Here is a 13,557-nt window from a genome sequence, read left to right as displayed (position 1 = left end):
TCCAAGCCCTTTCCCTAGCTAAGAGCTTTCTTTCAGATCCCAGCATCAGAAGAAGATGGGAGCCATCAGCTTATTAACCACAAGTGTTGTAAGTAACTTTGTGCTTGGTCTGGTATCTGTATACCCAGCAGCCATGCAGGTCAGCTCTGAATAAGTATAAGAAACTGTCTAATAAACATGTTTTTCCCAGCCCTCAAGTGGCTTCTGTAAGTCACAATTAGACTGTAAGGGAAAAAACCCACAAACACTAAAATATTGAAACCCAAATAAAAAGTTCCTTCAGTTCAGCAGTGGCTGCCTCAGGGATATGTACAACAGCAGTGGGCTCCAACAACACTCTTCAGCCCCCACAGATGGCATCTTTCCTCCACATCACGCAGTTCATGTGCACAGTACTCATCCTCACGTGAGCACGTCTTCTACCCTGCCCTTTCCTAGAGGCAGCTGCTGCCAGCGTCTGTCCGTTGGAAGGCTCAGCAGCCCCAAATCCACACGTGCTGACTTGCAGTCCTGTTGCGTGACCTTCACACTAGCACCTGACAACTTCTGAGTTCCCTGTTTGCATCAGACAAAATCTTAGGGAGCACAGAACAGCGAAATGTGAACTTCTGTGCAAGTCTCATAAAATTATTTACATCACGTGTTGTTTTATCAGTAAAATGCATTTTCTGACAAAAAGCTCTGCCTGTTGTCTGACAATTTGTCTCAGAGCACCAACAAAGTTGCGTTCTTCTTACAGATCCACTTCTTTAAAGTCTGGCAGTTATCTGCTTGGATCATATTTTTTCTTCTGTAAACAGCACAGTTCTTGTCAGTCTCTATTCTATTTATAGCTTTCCTGGTGAAGGAACAAAAGGATGCAATGAGTTGTCAGCTTTAAATTCAGTACAGGATAAAAATATTGATAATATCTTGACTGAGGGAGTTGAGTGATGCCCATTCGGTAACCCATTGAAGCACAGTTCCTCAACAACCATGCATAGGTGGGATCGGCACCCACAGCAGAGACTGCTGGCTGCTGAGGGATTGATGCTCATGAACATTAGTGTAAGAAGCATGAGAAAACCTCCACATGCATCCATGGTGCTGAACTGTAATGGTGAAAGGGAGGGGAAGAACCCCTCAGCTGCACAGATCCCAGCACCCACACTGTGTGACAGGCGTTACATTCAATGGAGGTGGTATACGTGGTCTGTACACTGAGAGAGCTTGTTGACAGTGATTTCAGTGGGAGAAGTATATATTAATGTCCCTTTGCATTAATACATACATGGACTGTGACCGTGGTTGGTCTTAAAGGCAGAAAACAAATCTATTTCCAAAGGTGTCCAGGAGGAACCAGTTACCCTGGAATTGGCTGTGAAATAGACCCTGTGCAGGAGTAGATCTGTGCTTTGGGAAATTAGCTTGGATTCAGAGTTGTATTTACATGCTGAGTACCACACCTTAGCTTTTGCCGAAGACACCCTCCCCCCACAAATCATCACCTGTTTTCTTTTACTCCGGGATCTTCAACTGAACTCCATTGTTTCTTTATGTCTTGAATCTTCAACCCAATCCAGATATATTTGGTATCTTTCTCTTTATTGTCTATGAATTCCTGTGGAACAAGTAGAAGCATGTTACCCAACAGCAGAGCTTTTCTGCTGTGCTCAGGTCACTGTCCTGACTCATGCACAGCTTTTCAGGGAGCCCCTGACGTGGGAAGCAAGGGCAGAGCTCCAGCCGTGGCAAAGCTGGTGCAGATGCATGTGACCAGCCACAGAGTTTCGATTCAGGCTGGCGCTCAGGCTGACTGGCTGCCTGTCAGCTGTCAAAAAGAAACCTCAGTGATGCTCCTCACCCTAATGAGCCAGGTTGCAAAGCCTGATCTTTAAGGTAAAAGACCTGTTCCTCAGGGAACGATAAGTTTCTCAGAAGAGCCATTCAGCGATACCTGGCTATTCCTTTTCCCAAAGGAAAATGAGAAGGAGGTTTGGCTGTTTGAATTTCCATTTAGTGGTTGAATCAGACCTCTCTTCCCAGAGCCAAGTAATGGACATAAGTGGGAAGTCCCCAGCATTTCCTCCTCCCAGTCAAAACTACTCTGGCTTCCACACTTGCATCTCTTGTGCTTCTCCTCTTCAGCTCTACTCTGTTGACCCTCTCCAAAACAAGCTCCTGTCCCTAGAGAGTCAGATGCTCTGCACTTGATGGGGCTGTTTCTTGCCTGCATGTACACCTGACATCTGGGCCATGTTCACTTGGTGAAATGTTTGGCTAAGGCAGATGCCTGTCACACAATTTTAGGGCTGCTGCAAGACTCACCATCTCAGTTTCATCTTCAATGACAAGAAGCTGGGATTTCCTGGCCAGACAGTTTCTCTTGCTATCATCCCAGCTTACAGCATCCTCGGAGAAATAGTAACATCTCCCCCTGTGTAGCTGCCACCCTGGAGGACACAACTCACATGTTGTTCCTGTGGGTGGAGAGAGGGAACCATTAGCTCGTACCGTGACTTCTTCCAGTTGCCTTGTTGCGTTTTATGTCCATGTGCCTGGCTGGCTGGTCCAAAAGCGGCCAGTCCCTACTCCCAAGCATGTGTTCACTGGGTGTGGAGAGAGAGAGGTCTGAAGGCTCCAGTGCCACTCCTCTCCTCAGCTTCCCACTCCCTTGCTGTGGTGCTATGCACTTCTGCACTCCCACTGCACATCATTGGGCTCCCCACCTCCCTGTGCACCTGCCCGGTGGAGATCACCAGGAGGACCTAGAGGGCTAAGAAGACACTTCTCCTCATCCCACATGCAGCCCTTGTGAGGAGGCACCGTGTGATGTGATGTGATGTGGAGTGTGTGGATTTGACACATGATGTAACCGGAAAGCACAGCTACTTAAATGACATTCCCACTATGTCCATGGAGCTGGAGAAGGAACTGTGTTTAATAAGGGGAACACTGCTATTCCCAGGTCTACTTCCCGTTTCACTCAAAGCATCTGGGAGGAACGTCCCCCACGTTTTCTGTCTTGGCTTCCTCTGGTGTTTCAAAGTAACATCATTACAATCAATCCTTAGAAAAGCATTAGTATTTGCCAACAAATAAGAGCTCCACAATAAAAAGACCAGGAAGGTCTTCCCCTGCCTGATCCTTGCAAAAGGATAGGAAAGCTAAATTCTCTCCCACTCTTTGTGAAAAATTATTGTCTGGAAAGTGTTCTCCAGGACAAGGGGACGATCTACGATATACAGCATTTCTGACAGCAGCTCCTGGCAGAAAGAAATGCAAAGAAAGCACTGGAAACTATTTACGCTGAAAGAGGAGCAAAACTATCGTCATTAAAATGTTAGTTTAGATCCTGGCATCACTTCTATGCAGGAACGAGCACCATGCTCCCTGGGTAGTACTAGTGATTTCCCATAAATTGCAGGGTGTCATGGAAATGGGAACAGAGACAACAGAAGTGTGCACACAACACGTCCTCTATGCTGTGAAAGGACTAACTTTCCTCACCCTGTCCATCTTCACATAGTTCCTCCATGAGCCATTTCAGGAGCACCGCTGAGACAGTTTTCTCTGAAGAAATGTGATCACCAGTGCTATTTAGACCATACTGGGACAAACTTGCTGATTTTCCTGCGCTGCCCTTCAACACTTGACAAAAAAAAAAAAGAGATTATGGGTAACAATGCGGTTCAGGAAATGTAGCCTTTGTATCCACTGTTATACTGTGAATGCGAGGATATGTGCGTGTGTGTATACATTGGGGAGGTATACACACTCAGTTATGAGCATACTCAGTGAGTATAACTGCCTGGCAAAGGGTGTAGCTGCTGAATAATATGGACAGTGCAAGAAAAGAAAATAAGTTTGTCATATTTGATAGTTGGATATATAAAGAATACACAATATTTTGGTGAGATTTTAGGGAGACTTGGGAGGTATATGTTTTTTCTGAAGTTTTTCGAGACTGTTTTCTCTTAGGAAATTAATATCTTCTCTGGAACAGCTCTTGTATAACTGGAGCATGCTGTGGATTATGATATTACTAGTACAAGGGAAGTCTGGTTAAATGAAATGATCTGAAGTCTGATTTTTATTTTGTTTGTTCAAACCTACAAAGTACTTAAGTGAAAAGGTCTCAAAGTAGCATCATGGATGCAACTTTTAACTTGTAAGTCAGGAAGGCCAAATGTTTTGATTGCCATAATGATTTGAAATCTGCTTCTACAGCCTTTCAGCATCACTGATGACAAGGTAGACTGCAGCAACTCCCCTTCATCTGCGCTATATATGTTAAATGACAGGTAGCAAATGTTCCCTTTGAATGCTACATTTATTTTCCTGTATTTGTGTATAACTTGACACCTTTAACATGACACTAAGCGAATTTTTCTTTTGGCATCACTCTGCTTGTGAGGTTTAACCATGTCTGCAACGAAGAGATGAAGTGGATGGTAGGATCTACTCACATTGCTTGGCTAGCACGGCTATGACACCCAGCAGGACGAGCACAAGGATTCCCAGGACCAGCGCCACACAGAACCAGGCTGAGCACCTCTGTCGGCAGCCTGGAGAGAGGCAGGAGGAAGAGCGGCGTAAGGTCTTTGCACTATTAAAATTAACGCTGCCTTTATGTATGCCAGCTCCTTACGTGGAAACAACAGAGAAATCATCTGCCTAAAATCAATCTGCTGTTTGAAGTATGCAGGGACGTTTCACTTATTAAAAATTTACATCCATTTTGCATGCGTGAAAGTGAAATTGAAAGATTATTTTGTTAGATAGAGCAAGTCATTTTCAAGCAATCATTCCATTAAGAATTCTCTCCTTCTCCTTTGAGTTAATTTTTTCAAGCATTGCCTCCTCCCACCTACCCACCCACACCCTGCAAGATGCTGCAGAGCAGTTCAGGAAAAGTGTCAGGGATGGTCTGTGGTATGTTCCTCCTCTCTGGTCATGCTCTCCTGTGTTAACATGCCTGTCGTGGCTGAAAGCTAACTTACCTGAATGCACAGAAAAGGCAAAAAATCCCATACTGACACCATAGCACAGTGAAGTACATCTGACCAGGCATCTCTCCAGCTGTTCGGCATTCATCAGCTCATGAGAGTGAAAAACTCAGGAAGAGGCAGGACCCGAGGAAATTTGGGGTCAAGGTGCCATTTCCACAAGCCACAGAGTTGCACTTCCATAACTGCTGTTTTCCTGACCTTGCCTGTGTGGGATGAGTAACTGCCCCATTCTCTGGCTGCCTCAGATGTATTTTGTAATGTTCCCTTTCAGCTCACAGAGTTCTGTGGGTCTGACCTTGTCTGGCACACGTCCTTCAGTACAGAAAGGGTGGCAATCATCAGTGCACTAACTGCACATAGAGAGCTGGGTATTACGCTACTTCCTAAGCCAAATGCGTCCCCGTGACTGTTCCTGCAGAGGCACTTACGGGAAAGTTCCTCAAAAATGTGGAATTTTACTTCCCTTTGCTAAATTTTCAATGTAGGGCACAAAGGCATTTTCAAAAATTATTTTAAAAATCTCTTTCAATATTATTTTTACAAGGAAAGTGTACTATCTGAGAACCCAGGGAAAAACACGTATGAAATGGTAAATCAGTTCTTTATTGAGAGATTGTACGTAAAGACTCTTGATGACAGGTTTTACTGTTGGGTAATAGGAAAGACTAAATCTATAATTAGTAACCAGCAACCAAACAAAATAGCACACTACCAGAAGCGGAAGTCTCTGATCTGCTGTTCCCTTTGGGTTTCGGCTTCACGCGCAGCTCAGCGTATGTGATCATGTTTCCTGTAAGGAGTAGGGAAATGCTGACATTTGTGGTTGTGCAAGCCATTAAGCAGAGAAACAATACAGAATTACATAGAAGACTGAGTTGGTATAAAAAGGGGCATGTGTTTCCAGAGCTGCTAGTTCAGCTTTTTTTTTTTTTTTAATAAACAACAGGCAAGATGATGACTTATCATTTCCTGCTGCTGTCAGGAAGTAACTAAAAGCCTCTCCCATAATCTTTGCTTGAACTACTTGGGTCCTGTGTGGCTGGACCAGGAGGCAGAGAGACAGACTGAAGGATGGGTAAGACCTGGGTCCTATCCATAGCAAACATCCCACTTGTTGCTAAGCCACCTCAGGAGGTATCATAGGGGCTTAAGGGGCATCAGAGCCGTGACTGCTTCGTGGTGCAGGGAGACCCCCAAAGGGAAAACTGCAGCAAGGTGATTCCTGGGGGCATTCGTGACTTGTGGATGTTTATGCCAAGATGTTACATGATGCCTGTAATAGCAGAGGAATGGACCTGATGGTTGAAGAAATCCCTTTCCAGATATAAATTGCTAAAACAGACCAAAAAAGCCATTAAAATAGCATGGTGTGAGTTAGATGCACATAGAATCAAAGAACCGTTAAGGTTGGAAAAGACCCTTAAGATCATCGAGTCTTTCTGAACGTATTTTCAGTTTTGTTTTAGCTGGGTATTTGGTAGAGCTACTGGCTAGTTTTATGGAAGATATTTGGACCTTTGGTAGACTGATCTTCTTTCCATGAATGGTGAGATTTTATCCGTTTGAATCAAGAATAAGCTTCTATGCTACAGCCTTAGTTTGTGATCACTGGGGCTTTTAAAAAGAAGTAAGCAAGCAATTTGTGTGGTATAAAATCTCACTGATCAGGGAAAAACTTGGCAGAAAAAGAGAATCTCGGCAGGCTAAAATGAGGTAGCATTTGATATAAGAACTGCTGAAGTATGGAGAGGTTTTACAGTAAGAAAAATACTGAGGACGTGATTGGCAAATAAGGTTTATTGATACAGGTAAGATTTTCTAGAGTTTAGAGAACCTGACCTAATACACTTTGCTGTTTGCTTTATTACAATTTATTAGTTCAATGAACTACAGAAAATTTGTAAATTATATTTAACTGTATAGATAAGTAACTGTTCTCAAAAAGAAATGATCATAATTCTTTTTTTTCTTAGAAAGTGAATAGTTTTCAAAGAAGAACAGTCAGGACTTTTAAACTTTTAAATGCACTAGCCTTATAAATGGAGACATGTCTTCTACGTACTTTAGAAAATCTACTTAGAAATACTTTAGAAAATCTGCTACTATTACTAAATATTTTCTCTCTCAAATAAAGATCCATTCCTTTAAAGAATATCTCTCAGATTGTAAGAAAAAAAATTACTATCTGCACAAACTGAATATTTAAAGAAAGAATTACTTCTATTACAATGTGTATTGGCACATGATCATTTGAATGTGAAGTCCTCATGAGAAGTCAGCAAGTGGTTTTAAAATAACACGTAACCTTAATTTTGCCGGATGCTCACACACCCTTACCTAGTTTAGCAACAAGGAGCCCTGGTACTAGGAAGAGATCTCTGTCACTTACTAAAACTGAAATTTCACTTCATTTCTATATGCAAATTGTCAAGTGCAGAAAGACATCTCTTTACTGGAAGCTTCTACTTGGTGAATGTGCAGATAGGGAGTGCTTCTGGCAGGTCATTCACTCCAAAGAGTCAGGCTTTACAGCCATCAGGCTCTTGTGATCAACTGGGCACCAGGTTGAGTGTGAGCCCACGGTGCACTCTAACCATCGCAGCTCGTACAAGTTGCTAGCGGCGCTGTGCTAGGAGAGCCCTGGCCTGCGGAGCAGGGGAAGTTTCTGTGCTGCTCCGCTTGCTGCTGCTGTGGCCACACCTGGAATGTTGTGTCCAGATGTGGGCCACCCTCTTCAGTGGGGATTGGGGGAAGCTGGAGAGGGTCCAGCAGAGGGTGGGTAATAAGATGGTCAGGACCTGGAGGGGCCGAGGAGGCTAAGGAGGGGAACAAGAAGCTAAGGAGAGAACTAATAGCAGCCTACAACTACTTGTAGGCTAGTTCGATGATGGAGTTGAACTCTCGGTTTGTTTTTCTCCTAGAGGAAAGGTCTTGTATGTAATCATTTATGAACCATAATCAGGTGACTCTTGAGTAAGGAAGCAAAAACTGTCTTTCATTAGAAAATGGATTTCCAGGCTGTATTTATCCTTGCTTGTATTTTTGGAACACTTTTCTACTTTTGAACATCTGTTTTGAGGCACATGCACTGTAATAGCACCTGCTAGCCCACCAAAGCGTGTGCACAGATAGTACCACCTACTAACTCCTCCTCAATATGCCCTGCTAGAGCATCATCTCATCCTTGTAATTCAGAGCGCCTGACTGACAGCTGAAGTCCAACTGGTTGTGTAACCTGACGTTGATTTTCCTGTTGGAACAGGATCGCAACAAATCCATTTCAATCACTTCTCTGGGTGCAGCCTCCCAAACTTACAGCTACAGACATTTTTTATTGCTACATTGTTTTAAACATTATTTAACACAGTTTCTTCAGTCTATCAAGTTTATCCCAATAGTTTTCAATGACTGAGCTTTCCTTATCATTAGGCTGCAAACTTTTACGTTCTTTCCAACTGTGCCACCAGTGATTTTTATATCTTTTTCTGTATCCTCATAAAATACATTGAATGGACTTTGAGGTATGAACAGTATTTGGGAGAACTCCAAGAAACTCTGCATAATTTGACAAAACTCAATCCCCTTCTTATGGATAAAGACAAGATTAGAAAAAAAAAGAGGTGGGCACTGGGTCTGTAGAAGCACTTTCACTCTCAAGTCCAAATTTTACATATTTAAAACACCTACTTAACTACTACAGAACCTTGGCAGAAGTTCAGCTCCCCACATATTTACCTTTCATGTGCACCAAATCTTGCCAGCGGCTATACTTTCGCAGGGCAAATTAGGTTTGCCCCCACCGATGTGTTTTTTAGTATCTACCCCAGGAAATTGCATCTAATGGTCTGAAACTTGCAGTAAATGCAGCCAGGAGGAGGTGGGCATGTTCCACTTCCCCATAGTGTAGTGATTTGAAGTCTTGCCTAAAGTCTGGGAATCTGCCACTTGGAGCATTCGCCTGCCGAATTTGCAGTGGTGATTAAACCCAGCTCTCCCTCCTCCGTGGTGAGAGTTTTAACAATGCAGCGCTTTCCCTCATGCCCATCTCAAAGCTGCTTCTTTTTCTGCAAGATAGGCAGACATCCCCGGCCAAGAGCAAGATCGGCATGAAATCTGGCAAATGGAGGGATGTGGGTACTAGCCATCCTCCAGTGGACATTTCAATGTGTCACAGAATTGGGATAGTGCCAAAGGGAGAGCTTGTGGTGCTTGCCACAGAGACTCCCATCACCTTGGAGCTGAGACCCTCACTTTGAGAATCATCTTCGAATTCCTGCTCCAGACTGGAGGAAGCATTGAAATCTCTTCATGCAGGGTGTGATAACAAGTGGGACATGCTGTAAGTGTTTGGTATGCAGAAGCTGTCCTGTCCGAAGCAGCTTTGAGCCCAGTCCATGTAGGAGAGAGCTCCTTCTAGCTTGCAGGGAAGGATCTAACTCCCAGAAACAGCTGACTGAGCAGCACCTTGTGTCATTGCTCTGTCCTATTAGCTACTTTGGGCAGTTCCTAGCTCACCACGCTAGGATCCCAGACTCTTCTCCATTTGCTGTAAAGAAATGCAGGGCATCTCAGCGAGGGTTCGCTATGCAGTGGGGAACCTTAACACCAACCATTGCTATACTTACTCTGAGCTTAAATCTGTTTTGTAAAGATCGCTCAGCATGCCTGTCACCTTTCAGGATTTTTTTTTTTAATTTCCTGCCAAGTTTTTAAAAATTACAGAAATAATTCTGTAGAAAAAAATGTGTTTTCTCCCATTCTTCCTATGGTAAAAGTGAGTCTTTTGTTTTTGAAGAACCTCTTGGAATAAAAGAACACTCACCTGCTGGATGAGTATGTGCGAGTTTCAGCCAAAATGTTAAAAGTTCAAGGAAGGAACAAGCAACTGAAATTGTTCATTTGAATTTTTAAAGCATTATAATATGGCTCAAGTTCTTGTCTATTTTAGTAGCAATAAAACCTATGATGTTAGTATATGTTAATGATGAAGGCAGAGAAATAATTGTCATCAGGGAGATATTTCTAGCATGTTCTAAACCGATATGAGGTCCAATATTACTTAATACTATTTGGTGCTTTTTCCGTTTGTGTCAAAGTAAGTAGAAAAATAATTTCTAATAAAATCTGAAAATAATAGAAAGGTCAACAAAACAATAAATAAAGACAGCCATAATGACAGCCCTGTAAGTTCAAGCCCAGTCAAATAACGTGTTTTAGTATAACCAGATATAAGAGTGGGGGAAGGTGACACTGGGAGTCATAAACAGTGAAGGAAAGATTATTTAAGAGGTTTTTGTCTCTGTATAACTGAGACTTGTGCATACTGGGTGCATCTCTGGTGCCCATATTTTTAAAGAAGATGGAAGCACTGAAGAATGGACAGAAAAAATCCACAAAAATAGAGTTCTTCAGAAAGTTACAGTGAAAGATTTAAAGGCAAAAGGACACTGAGAAATTACTTGATTACTGTGGCCAGTAACTTAATGTAAGAAAATATTGAGTACTAAAATCTATTTGACAAAGATTTAACGAGAACCATCTAGACGTTAATGACAACTTTCATTGGAAATTAAAGCCTGGCCTATTCAAATTCAAGCTTTTCCTTTAGATAGCATGATCAAGGGACATTTTTGGATGCCTTCAAATAAAGATTTGATGCCTGTCTCCCTTTGCAAATAAATTATGTCACCTTAGAAACAGGATAAAGTTCTAGGCGAACTCTCTGTGTTTCGTGTTGTACAGGTTACAGTAGTCCAAACAACAGCCATGGATGCATGAACATACAGTGTAAGGTAGTATTTTCTGTTATATATATAATAAAGTGAACTCAGTTTTATTTTTTTAAATAAAGGTTTGGTAAAAATATTTTTAAAATAGTTTTTTCCATTATTTAAGTACATTTATTCAGAGCACCATCATCACTATTAATCTATACCGTGAGCAGAACATCTTCTAAAAATGCTCATTAGACAATGCAGTTTCCTTAAGTAATTAAATATATTAATTACTAATGAACCTTGAAAGCATGAAAATATCATCTTACTCTGACCACAAGCATTTCCTATTTGCTCATAATGAGAAGTCATCATTCAGATTAGCTGTGATCCAGAATTTTGACAAAATGCTTTAATGAATGAATTACATTTTTTCCAAGTAACGGAAATTTTATTTCATTTCCTTACCATGACTATTGACTTAAACCTTTTTTGTAACAAACATATGAAGCAATCCCAGACTGATAATGTGGTTCTGGAAAAATCACTACTGGATAATGAAAGAGGAAGAGCAGGAGAGTTTTAGGAGTCATTCAGTACTTCCTTCAGTGACAGTGACTGCACTTTGGACTGCCACTAGTTTTCTGATTTACTAGTTAATTTACTAGTCCTTTTCCATGAAGACATCATAAAATGCATTGATCTGATTTTTGGACTAGGTAGGAATTTGATGGAGCATGTTCTAACAGGTTTTTGATCTCATTGTTCATATTTAAAAAAAAAAAGATTACGCTCATTATTCAAAAACGAACAATTTTTGTTTCTCATTGTTACTTAAAACAAGGGGCCAGAACTGAGACACTACTCCATAGCAACAGTGACTTAAGAGTAGCTTTGCTGGTTTGTATCTCATGAGGAGCTCTTCCACCATTTGCGACTTTTCACCCTTCCCATGACTTCTGCATACAGCATTGTATAGCATTCTTCTAGTCTTACCCAGTGACAATTTTTAAAATGAAAAAGAGAGAGAGAGAGCACGAGCACACAAGAGAAAATAGTGTACATCCGAGAGCTGATTAGCTGTTTTACCTGGAACTGATGCCCGAGAAGGAACGTGTGATCTTTCCCTGGGTAGCATTGCCACGTCCGCATATGTGATATCACCTGCCATTGATGAGCAAGTCCCTCTGAGTTATGGAAAGAGCTGGTTTAATATAGTGGGTTGCATCCTGTATTAGCTTTGCCTGCCTCCAGAAGTATACATACACTGTGCTATGGCTCTGAGGAAGGCTGAGAAGCAGATAAAAGGAAGGAAGTTACTTCTTTCAATACAGCTTCAAAGCCACCATTCTGTTTCTTCTTGTGTGATCTCTTGCCCTTCAGAATACAGGAGAAAAATTAAGATTAAAAAACATTCTTTTCATTAATATAAAAACAATCTTTTTTGGTCAAAGCAGAGGAACACCCAAAAATGGACTTACACAGGTACAAAAGCTTTGCTGGTTCTCACAAGAATAGCTAAAGCAGTATGATCTGTGTTGTGGATGTATTATGCTTGTGTGCATGATCTTACATAGCCTATTCACCTAAAAGGAAGATAAACAAGATATATATCAGTATAAGATGTTTTTCGGCTAATGTAACTGCACCCACAGTTAGAGCTATAAAAATGTAACTCAAATTCTAACCTGCTCCATCCACCAAGTACTATAGTGGTTTAAAAACTGAATTCAGATGATAAATGATGCATTAAATTTAACTCAAAATAAAATTAAAAGTAATATGATCAATGCCTTTTAAAAGAATGTTTCAATACTTTACTCTAACAGTAGTTATGGGGACCAGAGCTGCTGTTCCTAAGTTGCTTGAGTTATCCCCTGCTTGATCCAGCCACTCCACAGGCAGAAAGCCTGAGTTGCCTTTAATTCCTTGTTCATGACCCATGTGTTTGCTGCAGGATATTTTGATGACAGTGGTTTTGTCTTCTGTTTTGGAAAAAAAAAAAAAACAAATAAAACAAACAACAACAACAAAAAAAACCAAAATGAAAGCCCCACAGATTTGAATTGAAACTTAAAGCCCTTCTAAAACCTAAAAATACATTTCAGAACACACAGACACGAAGTCCTGTGCGTGCACAGTTCTGACATTTCCTGCTAAGAGCTATGTTACTGGTTTGAGGCTTTATTCACACTTAGAAAATTCCTTTAGAGTCCAACACGGATAGGCTCTACAAACCTACACGGGTCAATTGAAAATAATGTTTCTGTTCTGTGATATAGCCTATTTGCCTGTTCTGTTACATTCAATGGGACTTATAACACTGTAGATTAAAACAAAGAAAAGTTTGGTTTTGTGATCTTATATTACTGATCTTTTCCCTTCCTACTTTCAACGTTGGTAACAGTGTTAAGTGCAGAAACAAAAAGGTTTAGGGAAAAAAAATGAACCTTTGATAGTCATGGAACAGATTACTCAGAAGTGCCACTCAGGTACAATTTACATGCAACATATCTATCAGCCACAAAGTGATCAGTATGCAGATGTGGATACTGTTAACTGGATACTGATAAGGTTTGTTTCATGGCAACCTACATACCAGCCAAATGACTGGTCCTAATGCAAAACAAAGCATTTGTCCTCTGATTGAATCAGTTTCCACTGTTTCCCTCTGAACTTCTCATCATCCATCATTTAGGCTCTGAAATGGAAAAAAAAAAACAACAAAAAACAAAAAACCAAAAAAACACAAAACCCAAAAAACCAACCGCAAACCAAAACCCGCTTTCCTTTTTTTTTTCTTTTTTTTAAACTTTAGTCCATAAAGGAGAGTTAGAAAGCCAAACGGGTTG

The 13,557-nt window shown here is 41.2% G+C and overlaps 1 protein-coding gene across 1 annotated transcript; it reads right to left on the bottom strand.

Annotated features, from left to right (window-relative positions):
* Positions 1-705: 705 nt before the first annotated feature.
* Positions 706-11,876, bottom strand: LOC309588767 (killer cell lectin-like receptor subfamily F member 1; the record flags this gene model as incomplete). The annotated part of the gene is made up of 7 exons (XM_082308431.1): positions 706-838; positions 1,488-1,600; positions 2,308-2,459; positions 3,490-3,630; positions 4,449-4,547; positions 5,704-5,781; positions 11,795-11,876. 7 exons carry the CDS (start codon positions 11,874-11,876, stop codon positions 706-708), a joined length of 798 nt encoding a protein of 265 aa, XP_082164557.1.
* Between the last annotated feature and the right edge of the window lie 1,681 nt (positions 11,877-13,557).

The sequence above is a fragment of the Platalea leucorodia genome, assembly GCF_965183815.1.
Source record: "Platalea leucorodia genome assembly, chromosome: 4".
NCBI lineage: Eukaryota > Metazoa > Chordata > Aves > Pelecaniformes > Threskiornithidae > Platalea > Platalea leucorodia.
The sequence above is the reverse complement of the archived record's forward strand: the minus strand, read 5'-3'. Positions and strand labels throughout refer to the sequence as shown.